The 24240-nt window shown below is 35.9% G+C and overlaps 1 protein-coding gene across 2 annotated transcripts in view; it reads right to left on the bottom strand.

The window, feature by feature from the left end:
* Positions 1 to 24240, bottom strand: part of CSMD1 (CUB and Sushi multiple domains 1) — a 1270279-nt gene that overhangs the window by 174350 nt on the left and 1071689 nt on the right. For both annotated transcript variants that reach the window (XM_087775441.1, XM_087775442.1), the window contains exons 34-38: positions 20168 to 20371; positions 18951 to 19075; positions 18232 to 18328; positions 10024 to 10128; positions 99 to 217 (exon numbers count right to left, since the gene is read on the bottom strand). In XM_087775441.1, the coding sequence (XP_087631567.1) occupies positions 99 to 217; positions 10024 to 10128; positions 18232 to 18328; positions 18951 to 19075; positions 20168 to 20371 (650 nt within the window). The remainder of the gene's footprint in view (positions 1 to 98; positions 218 to 10023; positions 10129 to 18231; positions 18329 to 18950; positions 19076 to 20167; positions 20372 to 24240) is intronic.

Here is a 24240-nt window from a genome sequence, read left to right as displayed (position 1 = left end):
GCAGACTCCATTAAAACAGGTTTGGGGTGAGTCTATTGACATTTTGTTGCAATTATTCCACAGTGTATAATTCGAAGAAAAAAGAAAGAAAGAAATACCTGTAATGTATATCCTGGCTCACACTGAAATGACAAAACATCATTCACCATATATCTGTCTCCTGATTTGATCCCATTGCTAGGTATTACTGGTTCTGGACAGGCAGCAAGGCCTACAGCTAAGAAAAATAAACACAAAGATTGAAAAAACAGAGATAAGTGGACAACAGCTCTTCACTGATATTCTCTGCTCTAATGATTTCTTTCCACAGTATTGGGTTTTTTAAGAGAACATTAATTAAAAATTTATTTCAACATTAAACTGAAATTTTGTTTAAAACACAGAAGTTTTCAGAACTGCCCTGCAGAAGACAAATGATATGATTGAGACACAAAGATTATATACTGTGACTGTACCAATTACTATGTCATATTGCTATCACACACTATGCCATTTTATTGTCTTCAACCAGTATGGTAATTCTAGTATATTAAACACCCTTTGGTTTTTTTTGTTTTTTGTTTTTTTTTCTTTCTTATCCTTGTGAAGGAAATGGAGAGAGACAGAGGGAATACACTTTATGCATATTGTCTCTTTTCAACAACAGATGAGCAAAACTACTGAGGTTAGGTGGCAGAGCCTTTTGGAACAGCAGCTAAAGGCCAAGGGTGTTCCTTATGTTTAGACAACTCCATTGACTATAAAGAAGTTCAGACATCCGACATTTAGTACTCTTAACCAAAAACCAGGTGTTAGCAAACAGATTAGTTTTACAAAGTCTCCATGATTAGTAATTTCTCAAATGTGTTCACCTAAACTTGGCAATCTGAAGTACTAGCTTCTGCTTTTTGCCAAGTGCATATCACTTTTCTTTTTTTTCCCCTGTGTGCTTATCTAAGGAGATTGTTAGTCAGTACAACTGAAAATTAAATATCATCTCTGCTATCTAAGCTAAAACATTCCAAATGAACAAGACAGTTGAGAAACTGCTGATTAGATTAAATTCTAATTCTGTGCTTTTAAGATTTTATTTGCAAACAGAAGGACCGGCAGAAATAGTTTGTTGGTTTATGGTCTGATGACAGAATCTCACTCCCCTTATAAAATCAGAAACCTTATCTGAAGTCAAAAATCAATTTAAAATGTATAATCTTAATCGTGAAGTCATTTATTAATGAGAGAAATTTACTACTGAAGCATAAATATGTAATTGCTATATTTTATTAAAATATGACGTGTAGAAGCCAGAACAGAATGGAAAGTTTATTTTCACCATGTGTAAGAACAGATCTTTAGAATTTATTAGCATAAAATTCTGTAAAAATCAGACAAAAATAATACTTTCCTGAATGTGATACTGTGTATCCTTCAGTTCACTTGTACAAAAAAAGAACTGATTAATTGCTACAACTCTCAGTGTCTTCTTATGAAATCTAACCCCTTTGGTGACAGTAAGTTCAACTTGACAGAGTGTTTAGTACAGAACTTACATGATATTTGGCGTTACTCTGATATCTGACGTTTTGGAGTCTGTTGTTCCAGATGGTTCATCATGAAACAATATCTGATATTCCTCACTGAGACCCTAGTCTTTCTACAGAAATACAGTTTTCTTTCAGATAATGCTGTTTGCACATTTTGATACAGACAGGGTTTTAACTTTATGCCCTAAACCTTTATGTATCTACTTTTCATCACTCAGGTATAAATGCCTTACAAATCTTAAATAAACACGTAAGAACTTTGTGTTTCCCACTTCACCCACTTCCAGTCAGTTTTTTGCAGCTCAAGCTTTAGTTGAAGTAAATATATTTTTCCTAATGAAGTACACAGAAGTTTGAAATAGCTTTTATACTTTCACCTGAATTGGTGATTGCCAAGCCATTTTTTTTTTTCCCCTGGAAATATCTTCCATAATCCTGTATGTTCTTTCTATGTCCTGTGCCCTTGAGTCTTACTACATTTAACTTTTTTTCAGGAATGAACAGTGATAATGGCAAGCTATTCTAATGCTGAGTGACAACTATCAAGGTATGAAGTGCAGTCTTTATAACAACTGATGCAAGAGTTATTAAACTAAATATTTTCTAATTAGCACATAAAGAATTATTTCATAATTGCAAGCTACAGGATCTCCCTGAAGTAGTTCCTTTGTGCACTGGAATGTATAATTTAGGAAAATATCTACATGTACTTTAAAGATTTTCAGCAATTTCTACCACAGAATTTACAAATTTTGGTGTTCTACCAATATCATCAACTTTCAAATGATGTTATGGTGACTTCATGTCACCACTAGGGACTTCATGTATGGTCATTATGTGGAACTGTAATGTTCCAAATAGGCATGAGGATATCATCATTAACTTCAATGGTTTTGGTTCTGTTGCAGTTTCCTAGTACCACTCTCTATTCCGCAATACCATAAATGTATCCATGTCTGGAAAATGTCTTTGAGTACAGATACTAAATAGCTGTGATCTGCATCCACACAAACTCTCTGTTTGATCCAGCATTAAGTGAAGAGTAACACCTTATTTCAAGAATTCAAACTACAATATATACTATTGTTTACTAATTTGAGAATCCAGTGTTCAGACACAACTTAAGCAAACCAAGCCTTATTTCTGCATTTCCTTACCCTTGAATAGGAAATAAAATTTAAAAAGATCTGTTCCAAACTCACCATTATTAAATAAATAAGCATCTAACAAAGACATTGTGACTAAATTGCTTATATATAGCAATGTACTTGCTGAATTCTGTGAATATAAATTTGAGGTGCACTTCCTGTCTTCAAGAAATTTGTATTTTGGTTGAACTCAGCATTCCTGTATGTTGAGCGTAACAGGCCTGCAGTCTTAGATCTGTATGAAAAAAGTTACTTTTGCAGTTTTTTCTGAGTCACAGAAGCAGTTTTATGACAGTTTTTATAATAGTGACTGCACTAGTAATATGCTTGTAATATAGCTCTTTCTATCATTAGTTAAATAGCATACAGAACTTAAATAGACTATGACCAAAAGAAAATATTCAAACTCATTTTCTGTGCAACTGTTAGATACAGTATTACACCACGTATTTTATCTTTAACAGATTCTAATAACCTGGTAAAAACTTTTTCTTTCTGCTAGCTGCTTATACTTTGTATAATACCTTGTATATACTACTTCTTTGGTTTGATAATACGACTTATAATATAGAATATTCTATCAGAATGTCACAAAACACTATGCAAAACCCACTCATAACTGACTTTATTTGATATACCTGACATTGAGAAGCAATATTACCTCCCCAAAAGGAAAGAGAAAGTTGGAAACAGAGTCAAATATTATCCTCACCATCATCATTCTAATCATTGCATAATACTAGCTTAGTTTAGTTAGATAACTAATTCAGTTAGAACTGATCCAAAAATCTAAAGAATGCTTGAGAGAAAGCAAACAAATTATGGTATTCGGGGACAAACTAGAGAACTTAAATATTCAGAGAATCTTAAATACATTAAACTAGATTGTATGTGAACAGTCAGTAATAAAGGGAAAACATGTTAGATGTCAAGTCCAAGCAATCAAAAAAGGACAAGGATTGCTTAGTGCATGCTCTTCAGAGCTCAGCTTCTGCTATGCAGTACAAGAGAGAACACATCAATGTCAAGAATGATAACCCTCTTCCTGACCTTCTTCCACTTACTGCCTGCTAAATACTTTCTTGGCTGTGCTGTGGCATAAGACAAACATGCCTCACTTCCATAATTATATACATGCCTACAATTACCTTAAATTCTGTCCAAACATCACTGCCATTGCTGGCAAAAAGAAAATCCTTGCTGGCATATCTGACAATGTGAATGCCCATTAGTGTCTATTTCAGAAAGCTGCAAACTGAACAACACAAGAATTTCTTGACAGCTTGACCAAAAGTCATCAGGCTTTCTTTTTTGAATTCCTCCCTCCCACCCCTATGTGGCTAACTGAAACATATTGTTCTTTATTATATTACAAACATCAAGCTGGAGTGAATTGTTCTTTCCATTTTGATGATGGTGTATATCAAAACCCAAGCCATCCCTTCCAAAACTTCATGCTTCAGACACCAGCCTAGAAAATACATTTATCTCAATGAATTACTGCAAGAAGGGTCAGATTCATGTCAACAGCTAGTAAGTTGTATAGACATACTGACAGGATCAGGACCTGCTAAATTAAAAATGGCACATTTATGATTCACACCTGCTTTAGTACAGGGAAAAAGAAAAGATTGCTGCACTGAAGAGCTCCATTAAAGATCAAATTGCATAAAAGATCTTAATCTGGACCTACAAAAAAACAACATGCTACTTAGAAGAATACATTTTCTTCTCTACTAGTCTGATTTTTATCTTTGAATTTATTAGAGATCTTTATGACGGAGAAGTACTACAAAAGATAGTCATTGTTCTCTAGTCTCCTTACCAGCAAATCCATTATTTCAGCTCCTGAGAACCTTTAGCACTTGAAAACATGTTATAGAGAAGCTTCAGAAAAGGAGACAGTAATTAAAAGTAAGCGTATGTTCTCACATATATTACATTACCTTGCTATAGTGGTAAACCAAAAGCTTACGAAAAGAATGATGTTGAATTGTGCCATATATCCTAATTCAAGGTAATAAGGCTAGATGACATTATTAAGACATTGATTGCATAAAACAGGGTTTTTACTGAAATATTTTAATTCTATTCGCTACATTTGGATATATTCACACATACAGACATTTGTGGCCTAAGCCTACATGTCTATATTCATCATATGTTCAGTTCTTACTAAAACAAACCTGACTTCAACTGAGAGGTTCGAGCAGCATGTTGTATCAGCAAACACTCATTATTTCCAGCCTTTTTTTAATTTATTTGTATATTAAAGAAAATATTGAGACTACTACTGAATTAATAGATGAGATTTTAAGACCAAGCTTGAAATATCAGTTCCTACAAATGCAATTGAATTAAACAGGCAGATTTCTAAACCATACCATTTGGATAGTTGTTTCCTTTGTTCATTAAGATTAAAAGGAATTCAATCAAATAGCAGGAATATTTATTCTTCTTACTGTTGTACACATTAGAAATGCAACAAAGCACATTTTGATTGGACTTGCTGGTGGCTATGAAAATAATTATGTTATTTATTCTACCACAGTTTGGGGGGAAAAAAAACACGCATATGAAGAATTAGTTTAAATTATTAATTCCTTTCTTTTCTACAGTTATCTGTTGCATATTTTTACTGCTTTGTTTCTCATCATAGATTACTGCAACCAGTTTAACACCTACAACCCTTTTGAAATAACAAGAAACAATGCCACACAGTGGCTCTCAACAATACTTACAATTATGTTATGACCAGAATAAAATTTTTCTGATGCAAGGTCTGAAGCTATTTGGACTTGATGTGATCAGCAGCTTCTTATTGTGAATTGACATTTTTCTGGTAATATCTATAGTTGGAAAGCTAACTGTCTTCCCTGTAATTCCTAAAGGTCTTCTCACTAGAGAAGAAATTATATTAAAGTGTAAGGCCATCCCTTCACTGTTCCAGGGCTAACACTTTCTTACCTACTGGGCATTTGCATAGGAAGCATTTTAGTGGTTTTAATTCTAATAATTCATGATTCTTGTTAATCAAGGAACAATGCATACACAGCAACTTTAATTGCACTTCCTGTTCATGTAATATTTTCTATTCATCCTGAAAAGATTTAAAACAAAGCTCATTTACTCAAATAATTTTTTATTTAATAATTTTTATATAATAATTTAAGCAATGTTTTAGGATTAAGCACTAAGCCTGGTTCCCAAATTAAAAGAAAGCAAAAAAAAAAAAAAAAGGCAATACAACAATACAATGTGGAATGTGAAAAGAGGACTTGAAAAATTTTTGCCTTATGAAAAGCATTACAGCTTTCTCAGTTTCAAAGACAGATAGCTTTTTCTCTTTCCAAAATACTTATATCTAAAACCATGTTAAAGGATCCAGTGTCTTTTGATGCATACGTATAATTTCTATTAATGTTAACTGGGAACTATGTACATGTAGCAGGAGAAAAGAATTCTAAGACTCTATACCATGAGGGATGTAGGTAGCTATGAAGTTTGGTATTTTGGTTTATTGTTACAGAAAATAAAATTAAGTCATGATCTCTGTGGCTTTCCCTGAAATACAATGAAAAATCAGAAAAACTGTGAATTTTTATTGTTAGTTTTGACTGACAGCAACTGATTGCTCAGGAAAACAACTTAATACACAAAGCCATTTCCCTTTCATGAAAGAGCAGGAACTATATAGAATTGCATTTGGATTCATAAAAGCATTACACAAATACTAAAATAAGCATAGCTACAAATTAAATACTTCCAATAGAAACATTATTAATTTTTAATCAGGGTCACAGAAGACATACCAAATTTCTATAGCAAAATACTTTAAAGGAGAACAGAACAACCTAGTTGAAAATGAAATAAAAAGTGTGCCCACCGATTTTAGTTCTCTGAGGACTAGCTAAAATTTTTTTTTTTGGAGTCTTTCTTTTCTATGAACTTTCTGTCTATCCATAGGTAAAACACCATTAAATAGTTAATCCTCTGCATCTACATTGCTGAAGTGCTATGCTGGAGACGTTTAAAATACATAAATACATATTAATTCTGGTTTGCTTGGATGATTATATTATTGTCATTTATTATTATTTCTTTTTCTTTTCTTTTACAAAACGGAGCAACATATTTTCAGGTTATATAAACTGGCATAATTTTGTTGTTTTTTTTAAATTAATCTATACTGATACTAGCTCTTACTTAACAACAACATTTCCCAGGAATTTTGTGCTCTCTCTTTCTCTCTCTAATCTAGTATGTCCCCTCAGCTTGCTTTCTGATCAGGAAATGAAAGAGATGTTACATAAATCTTTCTGGAAATCTGTTGTTCATCTTTGAAATACTATTTTTTTCTGTACATCACTGAATTTCCTTTTGTTGTGACTACATAAAATAAAGGAGAAGTGCTACAACAAAGAGCAGAATCAATGAGCGGGGAAAAAGGTCCTTCTAACTGAAGAGTCCAGTATCCATTGTTTTTCCTCTGTCCTTAGCGAACACAAACTGAAAGAAGACAACAAAGTGGATTCCTGCAAAGCAGCTACTGACACCTTGCAAAAAGTAAGAGAGAAGGTCTTTGTTACCTGCAATGCTACTACTACATTGCTGCTACTCAGAGGAATATCTTTATCATGGATATATAGAGAGAATTTCAGCAAAGGACACAAACTCCTGAGCTCTCTTCTACAATTCCATTCTAAAAACTTTTAAAACACATATTTGAACAAGAACTGAAACCCATATACCCACTTAAGTATCATGACCAATTGCCTACATCCTATATACATCCAAGTCCAGCTCTGTCCTCAAAATGAACACATCAAATATAGCTTTCTGGCCTCACAACAGTGGCGTATTCTTTATACAACTTATCTTAGTGCTTTACAACATTTTACAAAATGTTTAAATATAAGCTGAAATTGAATGATTGACCATTTTGCCTGGTAATTAGAATGCTGATACAAATCCTGCTACAGCTGCTTAGTTAGTCTTATTAAGTAGAATAGCCTTAAAAGTAGATATTGAGGACCCCTACTGTGATTACTCAGACATTCAAATTCCTGCAAGACGATGAAAGAATTGAACTGAGGCCTCTTATACTATAGCTGAATGTTACAGCTGCAAAGCATTTTATTTAGAAAGACTATGAATCTAGCCCTCCTTTTCCTTTGCTTTTATCAAAAGTACCTGATGTTCTAACATAGCATTTCATGTTGAATGTTTTTTCTCAGACATCAAACATTTTTGTGTTTGCTTTAGTAGGACAACCCCTCAATAAAAGGACATTTTTATTCCAAATTTTAGATTGACTTCTGAACCAAAGGTATTTATTTTCCCAATGCTGCTTCAAACATTAGGTGACCGAATGATCACAGGCTTCAGAATTCATAATCAAACACTAGCAATACCTGCATCTTTTTACACAGAAAAGTACTTCCTTCTCTGCTTCTTTCTTGAGCTAAAAAGGTGACTGCTCAGTATAAAATAGTAAATTCTCGCTGTGGGGATTTGCTCAGTTTCTGTATTCAGAGACACACACAGAGGTACTGTACACCTGCTAGCCCTGCAGAGACCACATAGCCACATAAGAAAGGAAATTAATCTTTCCTGTCAGACTATCAACAGAATAGTTAACTAAGATCTGAATGCTGAATGTTGCTACCTTGACCTGTACTGAGTTGCACTTCTGAGAAACCCTGGCATTGAAATATTGGAACCACTGAAGGCAATAGATGCTTTAACAGAGCACAGTTGTGGGACTGGCAATTAGGAGACAAACACAAACATAAATCCAAGAGACCTTGCATGATCCCAAACACTTTTTACTTGTTAACAGAATGCATTTCTTTCAGGACTCACAGGGATAATAAAACTGATACAGTAAAAGATAAAAATTGAACCTCAAAATGTCCATTGTACAGCAACTTCCTAGAATAAATTTGTACTTCTTTACACTTAATATGAAATTATAGTATCACTACAGATTAAGAGGAAAGGTTTGGGGAGGAAAACAGGCTGACCAATTGGGGAGGATGGTTCCCCAGACAAAAAAAGATAACTTTTTTAATCTCAATCCTAAATAGAGCTTATTAAAGATCATCAATAAGTTTATTATTTACTTATGTGTACTTCTTAAAAAGATGCATACCAATATTAATATTTTTAGACATTAATATTGCAATGCATGTAAGACAAAACCAAATTCCATTTTCAAGAAAATTCTTGAATGCCCTTTGTAAGAAAATAGAACACATTCACATTCAAAAATTAAAGAGGATTTACTTTGTGATCTTCATCAAAGCATTCATCAGACTGTTAACTCATCGTCACATTATTTTTTTAAAGACTAGAATATTCTTATCAATAACTATTTCCAGTTAAAAGAAATAGTATGTGAGAACATGTGCTGAATTTACTATATTTTATAGTATTTGAAGTTTTGAGAGAGGTAATAATACAAGCATGCATGTTTGTTTCAATTAAAAATTATTATGTGAGGTAATCCATTAATGTTTATAATACCAAACCTTTGTATTTTAGAACCAAGCTGCTCACGAAACATATAAAAAGTTGATATATTGCAGAATTTGCCATTAACCTTCTTAGGTTATTCTGCTCATACCACCAGTGATTTACCAAGATAACTGAAGTGTTTTCTTGTAGCTTTGGGATTATAATGGGTTTTTTTGCAATTACAGTAATTTGTTGAGGGAAAAGAACTTGAAGGAAAGGAAAGAACAGTAAGGAATAAATATATACAAGTATAAATACATATGAATAACATATTAAAATAAATATATATTTATTTTAATATATTTTAATATATTTAAATTGATATTTATTTATATATAAATATAAATACATAATATATATAAATACAAGAAAAAAATGTGTTATCTGTTCTGTTTTCTTCTATTTCCAAGCAGTGAAACTAACTCTTACTTTTTTTTGTTACCTGAATTTCAGAACTTGTTTACCTAAATTTCAGAACTAAGCTGAAATAAGTTGAAAAAAAACCCACAGCATAATTAAAACCCACATTTTTAAAATGTTGCTCTGAATTGCCAGGTTGATTTGTTATATGCTGCTAATTTGTGAAAGCTGGTTTTCAGCAATTTCAAATGTTGCTTCATTTAAAATTTCAGTTTAATAGATATCAATTATATCAGGTTCATGCCGAGTAGACTTTGGTAGTCAGGGAAGAAACAAACAAACAAACAAACAAACAAACAAAAACAAAAAAAAACCAACACAAAGCAAAACCAAAAGAAGAATATAAACCCTTTCTTTCCCTTTCCATACACATGCTTTTTCCTGAGAAAGTTTCAAAAAGCAAGCAGTCTTACTTTTGTATTCCAGGTGAAAACCAGCTGCTGCAACACTAATGTCAGAGTGAAAATGCAGGTAAAGTTGATTGGAGGTGCTATTTAACAATGCTGGCACAGTTGTACCTGGAAAAACAAAAGTTATGGAATAAACTGTAGCATGCTGATATATCAGAGTTTATATTGAAAAGACATAACCAAGACTGAATCAGACAGGCTTATTTTCTTCTCATTATGTGAGACGAACATTCTGCAATGTTCTGCTTTGTTTTGTCCTGAAGCTGCAAGAAAATCTTGATTACAAGTCATGATACTAAGAGGCTGTGTAAGTACAATCAAACAAGATCCCATCATGTTCAGATGAAACTTTACTGACTTGGATAGAAAAAAGAGGTGTAAACAAAAAAAAAATCACATAAGTAAAGGATTTGATTACGAGATCAAGCTCAACTGCCATTTGATTTTTTTCCACATATATAAAAACCCGGCAGTACAGAACAGAGCCATCCAGATTTTTTCTCTGTGTCCACTCCACACCTTCTTCCCACAATAATATTTCAACCCCGTATCTTAATTCTGAGGGTATGACAGGAAATGAATAAGTAGATGCAACACATAGAAAAAAGACATACTAGCTTTATCTAATTCAAATAGCTATAATAAAATTGTGTGCCACTGACTTCAGTGTGTGCTACACAAGGAGCTTATCACTAACCCTTGACACATTCTTTGCCACTAGCATTGCTAAGTCTGACACAATGTTTTCTTTGTTACCACATGACTACTGTCGAACTCACATTCTACAGTCTAAAGCTGGAAGGCTTTACTGAGGCTAAAAATAGCATCATTTTCTATGATACCCTCAAAGACAGTATCAAGTAGCTAATGAACTTCAACAGTGGTTGCATAAGAAATATTTTTATTTCCTGTGGGGCATTTGCTGTTTCTATAGTAACTGTGAGCAGCCTAGGTATGAGCTTGAAACTTGGGCTCAAAAAGAAATGCTGGAAAGAATTATCTTCATAAGTCTACAGTCTAAACTAGGAAATGGTAAATACTTTTAAATCTAAAACTGCATTATGCAAAATCTTGATATAAATGTTAAGGAGCTAAAAGATGACAAGGAAGGTTTTACTGTCTAACATGGAAGCTCCAAGTATGGAAATTCACAGACAGTGCAGAGCATTCACATCACACAGTACTAACCGTGAAATAGAGAAAATAGTGAAACATCTTCCTGGAGGTAGGACTTTTCACAGTATCCATATGGAATTTGAAATGTATTTAATGATGTTTAAGGTGTCTGTTCTGTAAGAATGAGGATGTTGACTCAGAATGATTATACTCTTCATTGAATAAAATTGCTCTTCTGGCAGTTCTGTTCCTTTGTAGTATCTGCTAGCATTTAAACCAGTCTTTTACTTCCTTAGAGGGTGATATTCAATAAGATGAGGAATTATATCCTATTGTACTGTGAGAAATAAATGAGGCTAGAGTTTTTAATTCTCATAATTGCCACATTCAATGGCATAGTTCAGGCTGGCAGCCTGTCACAAGCGAGGTCCCCCAGGGATCAATACTGGTCCCCACACTGTTTCAACATCTTCATAAATGATCCAGATGGCGGGATTGAAAGCACCGTCACCAAGTTTGCTGATGACAGTAAACTGGGTGGTGAGGCTGACATGTCAGCCATCTTACAGAAAGACCTGCACAGGTTGAAAGAATGACTAGCAAGAACAGTATGAAGTTTAACAAAGACAAGTTCAAAGTCCTGCACCTGGGTCAGAATAACCAAAGAGCATAGTACAGTCTAGGATCTGTGTGGCTGGAGAGCAGCCTTGCTGAAAGAAACCTGGGGGTCCTAGTGGACAACAAGCTGAACATGTGTCAGCAGAGAACCTCGGCAGCAACGAAGGCAAAGAGGTTCCTGGGCTGCATCCAGAGGGGCATTACTAGCAGAGATAGAGACGTGATCATCCCACTCTACTCAGCGCTTGTCAGGCTGCACCTGGAGTACTGTGTCCAGTTCTGGTCCCCACAATTCAAGAAAGACATGGACAGATGGGAGAGGGTCCAAAGAAGGGCCATGAAGATGATCAAAGGGCTAGAGAAACTATCCTGTTTGGAAAGGCTGAAGGAGTTAGGTCTCTTCTCTCTGGAGAAGAGAAGGCTCAGAGGGGGACTTTATCACAGTATTCCAGTACTTAAAGGGTGGCTACAAAGAGGATGGAAGCTCTCTCTTCTCAGGGACTCACATGGAGAAGACAAGGAGCAACAGGTCCAAGTTGCACTGGGAGAGGTTTCATCTCAACATTAGAAAGAAATTTTTTACAGTGAGAACAATCAGTCACTGGAACAACCTCCCCAGGAACGTGGCAGAGTCCCCATCAGTGGAGGTTTTCAAGATGCGATTGGACAGAGTGCTGGACAATCTCATCTAGGGTCCTTTTCCCACAAAAGGTTGGACTAGATGATCTATTGAGGTCCCTTCCAACCTGGGCTGTTGTATGATTCTATGATCTAACTGAAATTTTATTGATCACTTGCCAGCACCTGCTTCTTCTAGAACTGGGTATATGAAGCATGGAAGATACATTTTAGTGTGGTGATCAGATGTAGTGTCCACAGTGTCTGGGTTGTTTTGGACTTCCTTTATCATCAATAGCGAGGAACAGTACTTAAAGGGCAAGAGCAGATTTCATGAATAATAGCTTAGGTGCAGATATCTCCATGGTAGACATCTAACATTCATATAGATGGATACCATGTTAGGATACCGGCGTCTGACTGACTTTTTAAGCTCTTGATTGAGAATCTGTAGTCTGGAAAATAGGGAACTCTCCTAGGAGGCAGTAAGTGTGTTTGCCTCCTTAAAGGCTGACAAGGGAATGAGGACAAGTTTTCTACTTAAATTATTGTTTAATTATGATATTATAGCAGAAAATTATGTCCAATACCCCTTTCAAGCATTAGCAATGACAACCAAGAGCAATATATCTCATTCTGGAGATGAACACTACACTGCATGTGTGAAAGGCTGTCTAGGTATCTAAGAAATTTCTAGACCAAGAATGGAGATTAACGGTCATTTTAGGCATTTCTTGGGTTAGCACAAACACAGAGCATGGATCACATTCTTACTAATTTCTTTCTAAATTAACTATTATCATAAGAATAGATTCTCCAGATGCCAACATCAGTGACTACTGTATTTGTATATTCTCTGGGTATATGTCTATATGCATATATACACACATTTAAGTACATATACATATATAAAAAATGTCCGGTGTTATCTGCATTTCCAGTTTTAGATGGAGCTGTAGCTATATTTAGTCTCAATTTTTTTTCAGTTTGAAAATACCATAATCAAGTGAAGCACCAGTCCCAAACTGTCAGTTATAAAATACTACTGCTTTTTTGACTTGTTTCTGCTTTTTTATTCATTTCTGTGTATTAAGTAAAATGACCTCTCACTTAAGTTCAGATTCAGTACTCTCAGGAAAAAAGCAACGTGTTTTTCAAGAATATCCTCTCGCTCAGCTACTATGTCTATAGCCTTCACTAAGGAGTCCAGGACAGACTTCATTTTCGCATATTGATGAAAGACTTTCTGCCCTTTCATCCAAGGCATTTCCACGCTCTCATAATTCCATTCTGTGACACAATTGGCAGCACAGCATATTTACAAATACTTGTGGGATGCTTGAGAGTTATCCAAGTTTTATAAGTCTTTTTGCATTTTTGGCAAATGGACAGGCTTCATGTAGGAACTGCCATTATTGAGCTATAAGAACAGAGTATCTCTAAATTCAGTTGACAATTTTGTAGTCTTATAATAAATGCAGGTTTTAGAAGAGAAAAATATTCTTGGAAGGAACATGCCCATATTGGATTGAGGAAGTCCAAAATATGAGACTACACCTGTTAAGGAAAAGCATGGAAGATCAGACACTTGGTAAACTTAACATGCATATAACATGATTATCATTTAATGAAACTCATTTTTTCTTTAACATCATATTTTTAAATAAATTCATCTCCTTTTGTAAAGCAGGATGGCTACTGAAAAACAGGGACCTTACATTACTGTTCCAAATGGAAAATGAGTTATTCCTTTGCAGGAAAAAAATCAATTCCAGTTGTGGCTTTTCTTTTTTTTTTTTCCCTTCTCAATATAGCAAGTAAAATTCTATCTATCTTGTTTGTAAAAACTGTGACCTTCCCAACTGAGAGAATTCAGATCTGATCTGTGCAAACAGTCCCTTAATTTTATTAAAATATTCCAGGTATAACTTTATTATGTAAACTTGGAAACATGACTACTCATCATAAAATTGACCAATAATAACATTAAAAGAATTAACTCTGTCTTTCATTAATGATCCTGTTTCATTCAAGCATTTGGTAAAGCAACTAAGCTTCATTCATTAATCAAAAATCTGCTATACATACATATATTCTGTAATATATTCTCTGTACATATATTCTCTGTACAGCAACTGTTGTAAAAGACTGAGAAATCATTTTGATGGTTGTCTTTTAAAGGCAATGTTATTTGTATTTCCTCATGAGTCACGAGTACTACTTTGATGAATGAGTAATATTGAAAGCAAAAATAATTCATAGTTTTCCAATTACTCTGAATGTCTCTCAACACTGTCTAGCATCATCTGGAAAACTTGGTGTTGAAAAGAATCAGTTTGTCCACCAAAAGGCATCATCTGTCAATATTAGGCACAGGAAACTAACTGGTTCACTGTTCCATTGCATGCCACAAGACAAGCTTGGAGACAATCCCTCTTGGCATTCAACATATCAGTCCTATCCACAGCACCTTCTTTCCAAGATGGCTGTACAAAATTTCATATATGCTGCCAGCAGGAAGACAACAGCATAAGATATTTTATGTCTGTTAACACATGGTCTCAGGATTTTTGTTATAGCTTTGTTTATGAAGCCCCTGTCACTTTCCCCTAAAATAACATCTTCACGTCACAAGCATTATTATAGCATAAAAAGAAGAAAAATGCCTTGATATTTCTGCCATTCACTGATCAAAGATGACCCACAGGATTAATCCAAAAAGGACAAGACAATATGTAAGGGCCCAGATTGCTCTAGCAGACAGTCCTTACTGGCCCTGCTCAGCCCCTGGGGCCTGCCCCCACCCTGCCCATGGCCCAGGACCCCATTTCACTCCCAGAGGCTGTCTGCCTCTGACCCAGTGATGCTGCAGCAGGGCCAGTCTCTAGCTCCCCACAACACTGTCCTGCCCAGTCATGGGCCCATGTCCCAGCCTGGGCCCAGGCCACCCTGGTCCCCAGAGAGATGCCTAATGCCTGGGACTGGGGCTGCCCCGGTGCTCCCCGGCTGCCTTGCTCCTGGCTGGGGTGGTGAGACAGGGCCCAGCTGCCAGGCCCTGCCTTGCCACTCCCGAGAGCCCCCATCACTCCTAGCACCCCAACCCCAGGGAGCAGCCAGCCCCTGCTGTGCCCTGACACAAGGAAATGGTATAGTTATCAGTCTTTGTAAAGTCTTCCTTAAGAAACAGACTCCAGTGAATTCACCTTTCCAAATCAACTCTGTGACATAGTGTAGCAGCACAGTTTAGTAAGTTCTTGGTAATTAATTGTACATCTGTGCATCTTGAATGCTTATTGAGAAGACAGATGAATTCACAGAGAGTGAATCAGAAGACAATGGTATTGTGCAAGATTTAGTAAGAGAGAAATGCTGAATTTTACCACTTATGAAATTATGCCTGGAATTCAGTTTCAATGTCACATTACTGGTTCAGTTTTGAGAACACCAGATTTCATGTCATGTTTAAATATTCTTCATTAGGCCTTTCCCATAAACAAAACAATTCTTCATCTTAAGTCTGACATTCATTATACAAAACAGATAAATCCACAAGAAAGCTGAGCTATTCCATATCTCCAATGAAATATTTCCAATATAAAAAGCTGTCTTTTTCAGTTTCCCTGGAAATTAGGAAAGCTTTTAAGCTAAAGCAAGGTGACACATTTTTAGTACAGAATAAGAAAGTGTTTTGAGTCTTGAGTATTGTTAAATGGAATATTGTTAAATGGATCATTTCATCAGTTCTTCATCCAATGAGTCCAATATATTTGCCATATATTTCACTTGTCAAAAGCTGATTACGTTTCATAATTTCTTTCTTCCTTATTGCCAATTTAATATACAGCATAGTTACTAGCCTTTAATATAAAATGTTATAGCCTTTTGTACTGGGTCTGGCTGGGATAGAGTTACATGTTTTCATAGTAGCTGGTGTGGTGCCATGTTTTGGATTTGTGATGAAAGCAGTGTTGATAACACAGGGATGTTTTCTTTATTGTTGAGCAGTGCTTACACAGTGTCAAGGCCTTCTTTGCTTCTCATACCACCCCACCAGTGAGTAGGCTGGGAGTGGGCAAGGAGTTGGGAGAGGACACAGCTGGGACAACTGACCAAAGGGATATTCCATACCATATGACGTCATGCTCAGCAATAAAAGCTGGGGGACAAAAGAGGAAGGGGGCAATATTGGCAGTTATGGCATTTCTCTTCCCAAGCAACCATTATGTGTGATGGAGCCCTGCTGTCTTGGAGATGGCTGAACACCTGCCTGCCGATGGCAAGCAGTGAATTAATTCGTTGTTTTGCTTTGCTTGCACGTGCAGTTTTTGCTTTACCTTTTATATCTCAACCTACAAGTTGTCTCATTTTTACCCTTCCAATTTTCTCCCCCATCCCATTGTGTGGGAGTGAGCAAGCAGCTGGGTGGGGCTGAGCTGCCTACTAGGGTTAACCCACAACACATTTTAATATGTAAATTTTGAGGTGCAACTTCAAATTATTTAATTCAATATCCAAATAAATAATACGGAGTTAATTTTTTCAGTTGATCATTCATTTTCTTACATAATCCAATATACACCTATACTTTAGAAGTTCGTGAAGTCACCAGAGAGGCAAAATTCCACAAAAGGTTTTCACTACACCAGAATCAGATCAGGCTTGTGACAGAGTTCATGAGTCTAGGATATTATACATGACTTAGAATCATAGAATCATAGAATCATTAAGGTTGGAAAAGACCCTTAAGATCATCGAGTCCAACCGTTAACCTAGCACTGCCAAGTCCACCACTAAACCATGGCCCTAAGCACCACGTCTACCCATCTTTTAAATACCTCCAGGGATGGAGACTCAACCACTTCCCTGGGCAGCCTGGTCCAGTGCCTGACTACCCTTTCGGTGAAGAAGTTTTTCCTAATATCTAACCTAAACCTCCCCTCGCGCAGCTTGAGGCCGTTTCCTCTCGTCCTATCACTTGTTACTAGGGAGAAGAGACTGACCCCCACCTCGCTACAACCTCCTTCCAGGTAGTTGTAGAGAGCGATGAGGTCTCCCCTCAGCCTCCTCTTCTCCAGACTAAACAATCCCAGTTCCCTCAGCCACTCCTCATAAGACTTGTTCTCTAGACCCTTCACCAACTTCATTGCCCGTCTTTGGACATGCTCCAGCACCTCAATGTCTTACTTGTAGTGAGGGGCCCAAAACTGAACACAGTACTTGAGGTGCGGCCTCACCAGTGTCGAGTACAGGGGCACTATCACCTCCCTGGTCCTGCTGGCCACACTATCTTTCTCTTGGTTTGGTTTATAGAACATGCTCTTTTTATAAAAATTGTCTTATAAGAAAGGAGTAAACCTATATATGCTTGATGTACATGTGAAACAACAAGTTACATGGTTTGTAGTAATCTGTTTTGTTGTCTGAGGTCTGGTGAGTTTGGATGAATACTGAATGCTTCATCTTTTTCCTGAGCAAGGGAGGCTAACAAGGATAAATAAAGTCAAAGCTATCAAAGGAAGCTCCTTGAATGTCAGTACCAATTTATATCACTATATCCTCTCTATGGGAGGGGTAGGTAAGATAAATGAAAGAAATTTGTTTGAAAGCATTATCACCTAAATCCCACTAATGAAAGTTAAACACTTTAGTATCATATTTTCTTCTGAAAATCTCTCTTTGAATTTGGACATGTTTACAGCACCTGAAATGTACTCCCCAAAATGAGAACATTTCATAATGATATAATGAAAGATGCAATATAAGTATACTCCTTGTGTATATGTGTGAGCAAACAAAGACGTGTTCTCTCACACACCTATATATATAGATCTGTATGTTTAAATCACAGCATATCCTCACCTGAAAAGCTCCCAAGACGTGGTGCTGTCATATCTCCACCATCGTATATTTCAAGAGAGTCCCAGTTATGTTCAGTGGCAAAGCTGATGACCTGGATCTGTAAAACACCACCACAGCACTTTTTAAAACAACTCGCCATATGTATTTTCAAATGTTCTAGAAACAACAAAATAAAAAGAGAACACGCCCCAAGGAAAATATAAATAACAGATCCAAACAAAAACACCTGAGTGAAAAAATGTAAATAGAACATTAACATTCACTTTTTAAGTTGTCTTAACTTTTAGAAAATATGACATTAGTTCAGTAAGAAGGACTTTGCACGTGTTGCATGATTACAAATAATTACGCAAAGTGTAAATGAGCAGATAATCAAGACAGTTGCAGACCTCTCAAGTGCCTCAGTGATATCCTAGCAGATAGAAAGGGTTGGCATTTGCATACCAGATTGAAGGATCAGGACCTGCTTTCAATATTCTACACAGTTAAAAGAGAAAACTGCTTGTTAACCATTTCTCATTCATACTCTCATGTAAAAATAAAGTAACATAGAATAAACTTAACCAAAGAACAATTCTGAGAAAAACAAAGCACAAATATTTCAAGTATCCCAAAAATGATCTTACTGGTTGCTATTTCTGACACTTCTAGAGAAATAAACATTTACTTTTTAAACTGAACAACAAAGTACTTCCATGCTTGACAGAATATTGACTTGCCTGAATACCTGATCCCTCAGTCACTATGATTTTCCACACACAATTCAAGCTGTTACCATAAGGTTCAGGGTAACCTGGTGAAAGAATAGTACCTCTCCGCTCAGTAAAATTCCCACTGCATGGCACTGAAAGAAAGTATTATGAATTATTACAAAACCTAAACAACTTCAGAGAACAAAGAAGTAATAATAATTTTACTAAGCTAATTGTAATAATTCTCTTTTGTATCATAAATACATAGAAGTGAAGCAATGATCTGAAACCAATGTTATCTAAAATATATGAACAATATCAAGCATAAGATACAACATGCACGAATAAACATCCGGTGAACTTCATTTTGAGTGTGTGCAGCACAGAGCAGCCTAACAGCACAGCCTAATCATGTCTTACCTGAGAGTAACAACAAACTGTAAAGACATAACATTAAACATGATTGACAGAAATCATGTGAACTTACCCACAGCCTACGATAGTTCCAATATTGGATCTAGCTGGTAAAGCAGTGTGGCACATTAAATATTTTTACTCTACACAATTGCTTCTTTAAGGTTCAAGAAAACAGAACTAAACTAAACAAAAGAAACAGAATACACAGAAAATAGGACACCTACATTTATTTTTAGAACACTCTAATTAATTATAGAGTAAACTCCTATGAATAGCAATGACTTGGATACAAATCCAAGGAGGGAGAGAAGAAAACCTTTGAACATTTACAAAAAAAAAAATTGAAGTGTTAAACATTATCCTACTGCAGGTCTGTTGCAGACTGAAGAAAATTAGCTATACTTAACAATGCTATCATTATTCAATGTACACTATGCTTATACTCAAAAAAAAGAAATCATCATCCTATGTGTGATAGAAATATGCAAAAAGTACTGTGTAATAAAACAGGTAAAGACACTTCTGGAGAATTAAATTCTCTCCTGTATTTCAAGCTTAGATGAGTCATGAAAATAATGAATGTTCAAGAAAATGTGCATCACACTTGTTCATATAATCTAAGTCACCATATGAAACACTATATTGCCTACCAGCCAGCTGGTACTCAATTACTTTTTGATATGGAAAATTGCTCTTTTAAATTGGGCATGACTGATATTAATTGAAGAAGAGTGAATATATGTGTTAAATACTATTTTCTGAAACAGTTCTTGAATTCTGTTTCAGAGACGTGTGACAGAACAGATGACTTAAATGTAATTGCTTACCTACACAGCTTGGTACTGTGTCATTCCACTGAGCTAAGGCATTAGGTACAGACTGACATCGGATAGCTTTTGAGCCTTGTAGCAGATAGCCAGGACTACACTCAAATCGAACGACAGAGCCTGCTGAAAACTCAGAGCCGATCCTCCTTCCATACCTAGGCTCTGGAACTGAGCTACACTGCGTATCACTTGTGCGTGGAACAGCTGCATAAAGAGAGAAAGAAAAAAAAAAAGATGTCATGAATCCAAATGGCAGTCATCATCTAAAAAGTAAATAGGCTACTAAAAATGATCATCATTTCTTGTAGGACAGAGCTCAATTGTATTTTTTCCTTTTACTTGCTCTGCTCCTGTATTCTCAAAGAATAGCCTAATGCTTTCACGGCCATTACCTGGATTTCTAACAATGATTCGTTTTGGGCTGTGACCATGTACAGTCATGTGAGTGCCATGGCAGCTTGGAGAGCAATTGATTTTGGAAGCACATCCTTAGGCATGAGAGGATCAGCGGGTGTTTCAGCTGTCCTCTTTAATGACAGGATACCATACCTACCACCTACATACCTACCACCTATTTTACTTATTGAAAGTTATTTCAATAACTTATTATTTACTTATGAACATTTTGGCTTCTCATTAGTAGTTTCTTATTAGAAGCCAAGAAAAATATGCTGTAGATAATCAGATATAAAACCAATGTAACATTATACAAATATTTGTTTTATCGTACTGGAGAATACTAAGTGATAACAATATACCCTCAAGGCTATTTCAGCATTTACAGTTGACAGCAATTATTTTCACCAATAATTTCTGAGAATTCATAAACCTGATGTGATACAAGAACAGGTAAAAGACTGTAAGCAACATTTAAAGAACAAAATGAGAAAATTCATTAGAACCCCAGGGGTTTATTTTCCCTTTGGCTTTGTTATTTATAACCACTTCTTTATAGCAGGCATTTTTTTATACATACTGACTCTTGGTATTGTGCATGTTGTTTGTGTATCAAACTTGTTCTTTCTACATTTCGTTTTGCAGTTAGCTAGTTAGTTAGTAAATGCCATTTTTTAAAAAATATATATTTATAGAAAAAATGATCGAAGTATCCTTTGTGTGCAACATCATCTATGTTTTACACTATAATAAAATAAATATACATTAAAAATAATCTCATCAAATATAAGCAATTTTTCTGTGTGAGTGGCATCTTCGAAAGCTTTGTTTGATCAATTTGGTTTCTTCAAGAATTAGTTTCAGGGGATCACTGCATCTAGGTATGAATAAGTAACACCATGAAAATTGCCAGCCATTTGGTCCTTAATTAACAAAGACACAGAATGGCACAGAAAGAAAAAAAAGGGGGGTGGTGGATATTTAGAATTTATTTCTGGCAGATTTTCAAACATGATGTTGCTGGCTTACTAACCTATTTTAAGTGTAAACAGAATCACGGTTATGTTCAATTTTATTTTATGTCCTTGCATTTAATTTTCTTTGCTGGCCAGTAACAGTGAAGAGCAATATTCCTATCCAGTCATGTGCACACCTGTACACACCCCCTGCCCCGACTTGTTCAGCTACCCTAGTCACTAAGTAAAAGACAAGGTGTGTGGAGCCTATATATACTTATTTTCATATTGATATCTTTCACTTTTCTTATTTCTTGTACTGTCATTTGCTCTATTCACAATCATAATTATTTAACTGCAGTAGTTTTAAGTACTGGTAAGTGCTCTTGAAGTTAACGTTTGTTGACAAGTTGGATACAGAACACTAATTGAAATCAATCCTATCTTAAATCTAGCATGAAATATGCAACACATTTTAGCAGAACATTGGAAGTTCTCATTTATGATTACACTAACATTATGTTCTACCAGTTTTCTCCATCGCTACTGAGAATAACAGTTAAATTTACGCAAGTATTATTGAATGTAGAGAAAAACTTTCAAAGGTTTAGAAATAATTGGTACTAGCAATAACAGTACAATACATGATCTTTTTATTAATATGCAGTGAGTTGATTTGTCAGACAAGGTCGTAGAGATACAGTAACACATGTTTTCTTCTAAATCAGTAGGTTAGATGGTTGCAGAAGATTTTAGCCTTGAAAGCTTAAGAAAGTTATAAAATGCATCCAAGATTGAAAGAAATGGTCAGAGGTAAACTAACATACTCCTGGAATGATAACTACACAATAAGGGAAAACAAAAACAAATATATTTTTCAAGTTTTTAAAATGGTTAAATATTTTACATAGTATAAATAAACCACTTCCTTTTCAGTAAATTTAATATACCTGCCTTTGTTTAAAGAAATGGGATTTTGTGATTAAGTTTTCAATACGACCTCAGCATCACACAGCTGCTCTGTGAACCTTGTTCATGCATACAGTTCTAACTGTGGTAGGAAATTGTTCTGCACTTGTGGAAGAATAATGAAGAAACTATAGTTCAAGGATTTCACACAGTCACAGTTCTTCCTGATCATAACCTGAAGACCAGCTGCAGTCTGCCAGGTCAATTCAACTCACCCAACCTGCTCTTTTTTGTTCCCTTTTATTGGGACTAATAGCCTTTTCTCTATCAAATGGTCTACTGTAAGAGCACTCTTTTATTCAAACCTTTTTTTTTAATTGTATAGTGACTTTACAAATTAGTAGGTGATGATGGCTGCTCACACATCCAGCCATATGACTGTCATATGCCTAGAACTACAGCTTCTGCCACATCATTAGGCATTAATCCATCCCTTGGTCAGGACTACTTCCTCAAATGGGAGTTGTGGTGATGAGATAAATCATTTACAATTATGTGATAGCAACAGGTTCAATAAATTGTTGCGGACAAACCAATTTTGACTCAGGGAATTTATACCTAATGATGCTTAATTTAATTTGTTACCAATGAACACAAACCTCTGATCACTAATTCAGGAGTTAAGAAGAAAGAGGACACAAACAATCAAACAACCACTTAAGCAAACAGCTTTCCTTCCCTCTTCCCAGGCTCAACTTTCGTCAAACATCTATCCTCCCCCTTCCTTATCTCAACTTTCTTTTGTCCATCTTAGTGTCACCAGTGAGGTGAGAGGCAGCACAAGAGGTTGGGGTTATGTGCTCTCTTTTGGCTTCCTTGTTTTCCTCTGCTGTACTTAGTATTTTACTCATTTTCTCTCCTGCTTTTTACTTCTCCAAGTTTTCATTTCACTCTGGTTCTTAGTGTTTGTGCTACAGCGTGGGTCACCCATGGGCTGCAGTTGCTCAGAGACATCCCCCTACTGCAGAATAGGTCTTTCACAGGCCGCCTACCCCTCCGAGGTGTTCTCACTCCAGAATGGGTTACCCACAGGCCACAGTTCATTTAGAAGTGCTGCCCCATTGGCATGGAGGGCCTCTTTCCAAGAGTGAGTCTCCAACAGTCCCTCCAGCAGCATCTCCAGCAGTGCATCCCCAGAATCATCTCTGCCCCAAAGCAGTTGTCACTTTCTTTAATATCTTTCAGCAGAGGCACTACATGCTTCTCAGACTGGTGGAAGTTTTGGCATGTAAGAGGTTGTTTATACCAGCTTCAGAAGAATCTGTTTGTGAGTGGCACATGGTAGCTCATGACCTCCTCCCACACAGGTCACCACTACAGCCCCCTGCTAGTTAAACTTTTAACTTTACACGTGTCTAAACCTTACCTGTCTTCCTAAAAGGCTATATGACCTGACTGAAAATTTCAGCATCACTACTGGAGTATTTTTCATTCACTGTGTGGAAGAAACTCTTGCCCAGCCTTTTATGGGAATACTACCTTTCTCTATTTATTTTTTCATCCACTTCCTCAAAAGAGAGGAGGTTTCAGAAGAAAATCCTTGCTCGGATTCTCTAACCCTCTCCTGAAGACCACATCTGGAGAATCCCTACAACAGCTGCGCAAAGGTAAAGGACCCTTTTTAAGAATCACATTAAAGAGTATCCTGTAATTGTCAGTAATCACAGCTGGCAATGTAATCATACATACGTTTGTAATCCAAACAGATTTTTTTGTGTAACTAGCATTTTCAGCACCTCTCAACGAAGGATA

This window comes from Nipponia nippon, unplaced genomic scaffold (genome assembly GCF_047370975.1).
Source record: "Nipponia nippon isolate SJK-2023a ecotype South Korea unplaced genomic scaffold, ASM4737097v1 scaffold_4, whole genome shotgun sequence".
Lineage (NCBI taxonomy): Eukaryota > Metazoa > Chordata > Aves > Pelecaniformes > Threskiornithidae > Nipponia > Nipponia nippon.
This window is presented reverse-complemented; position numbering and strand designations above follow the sequence as displayed.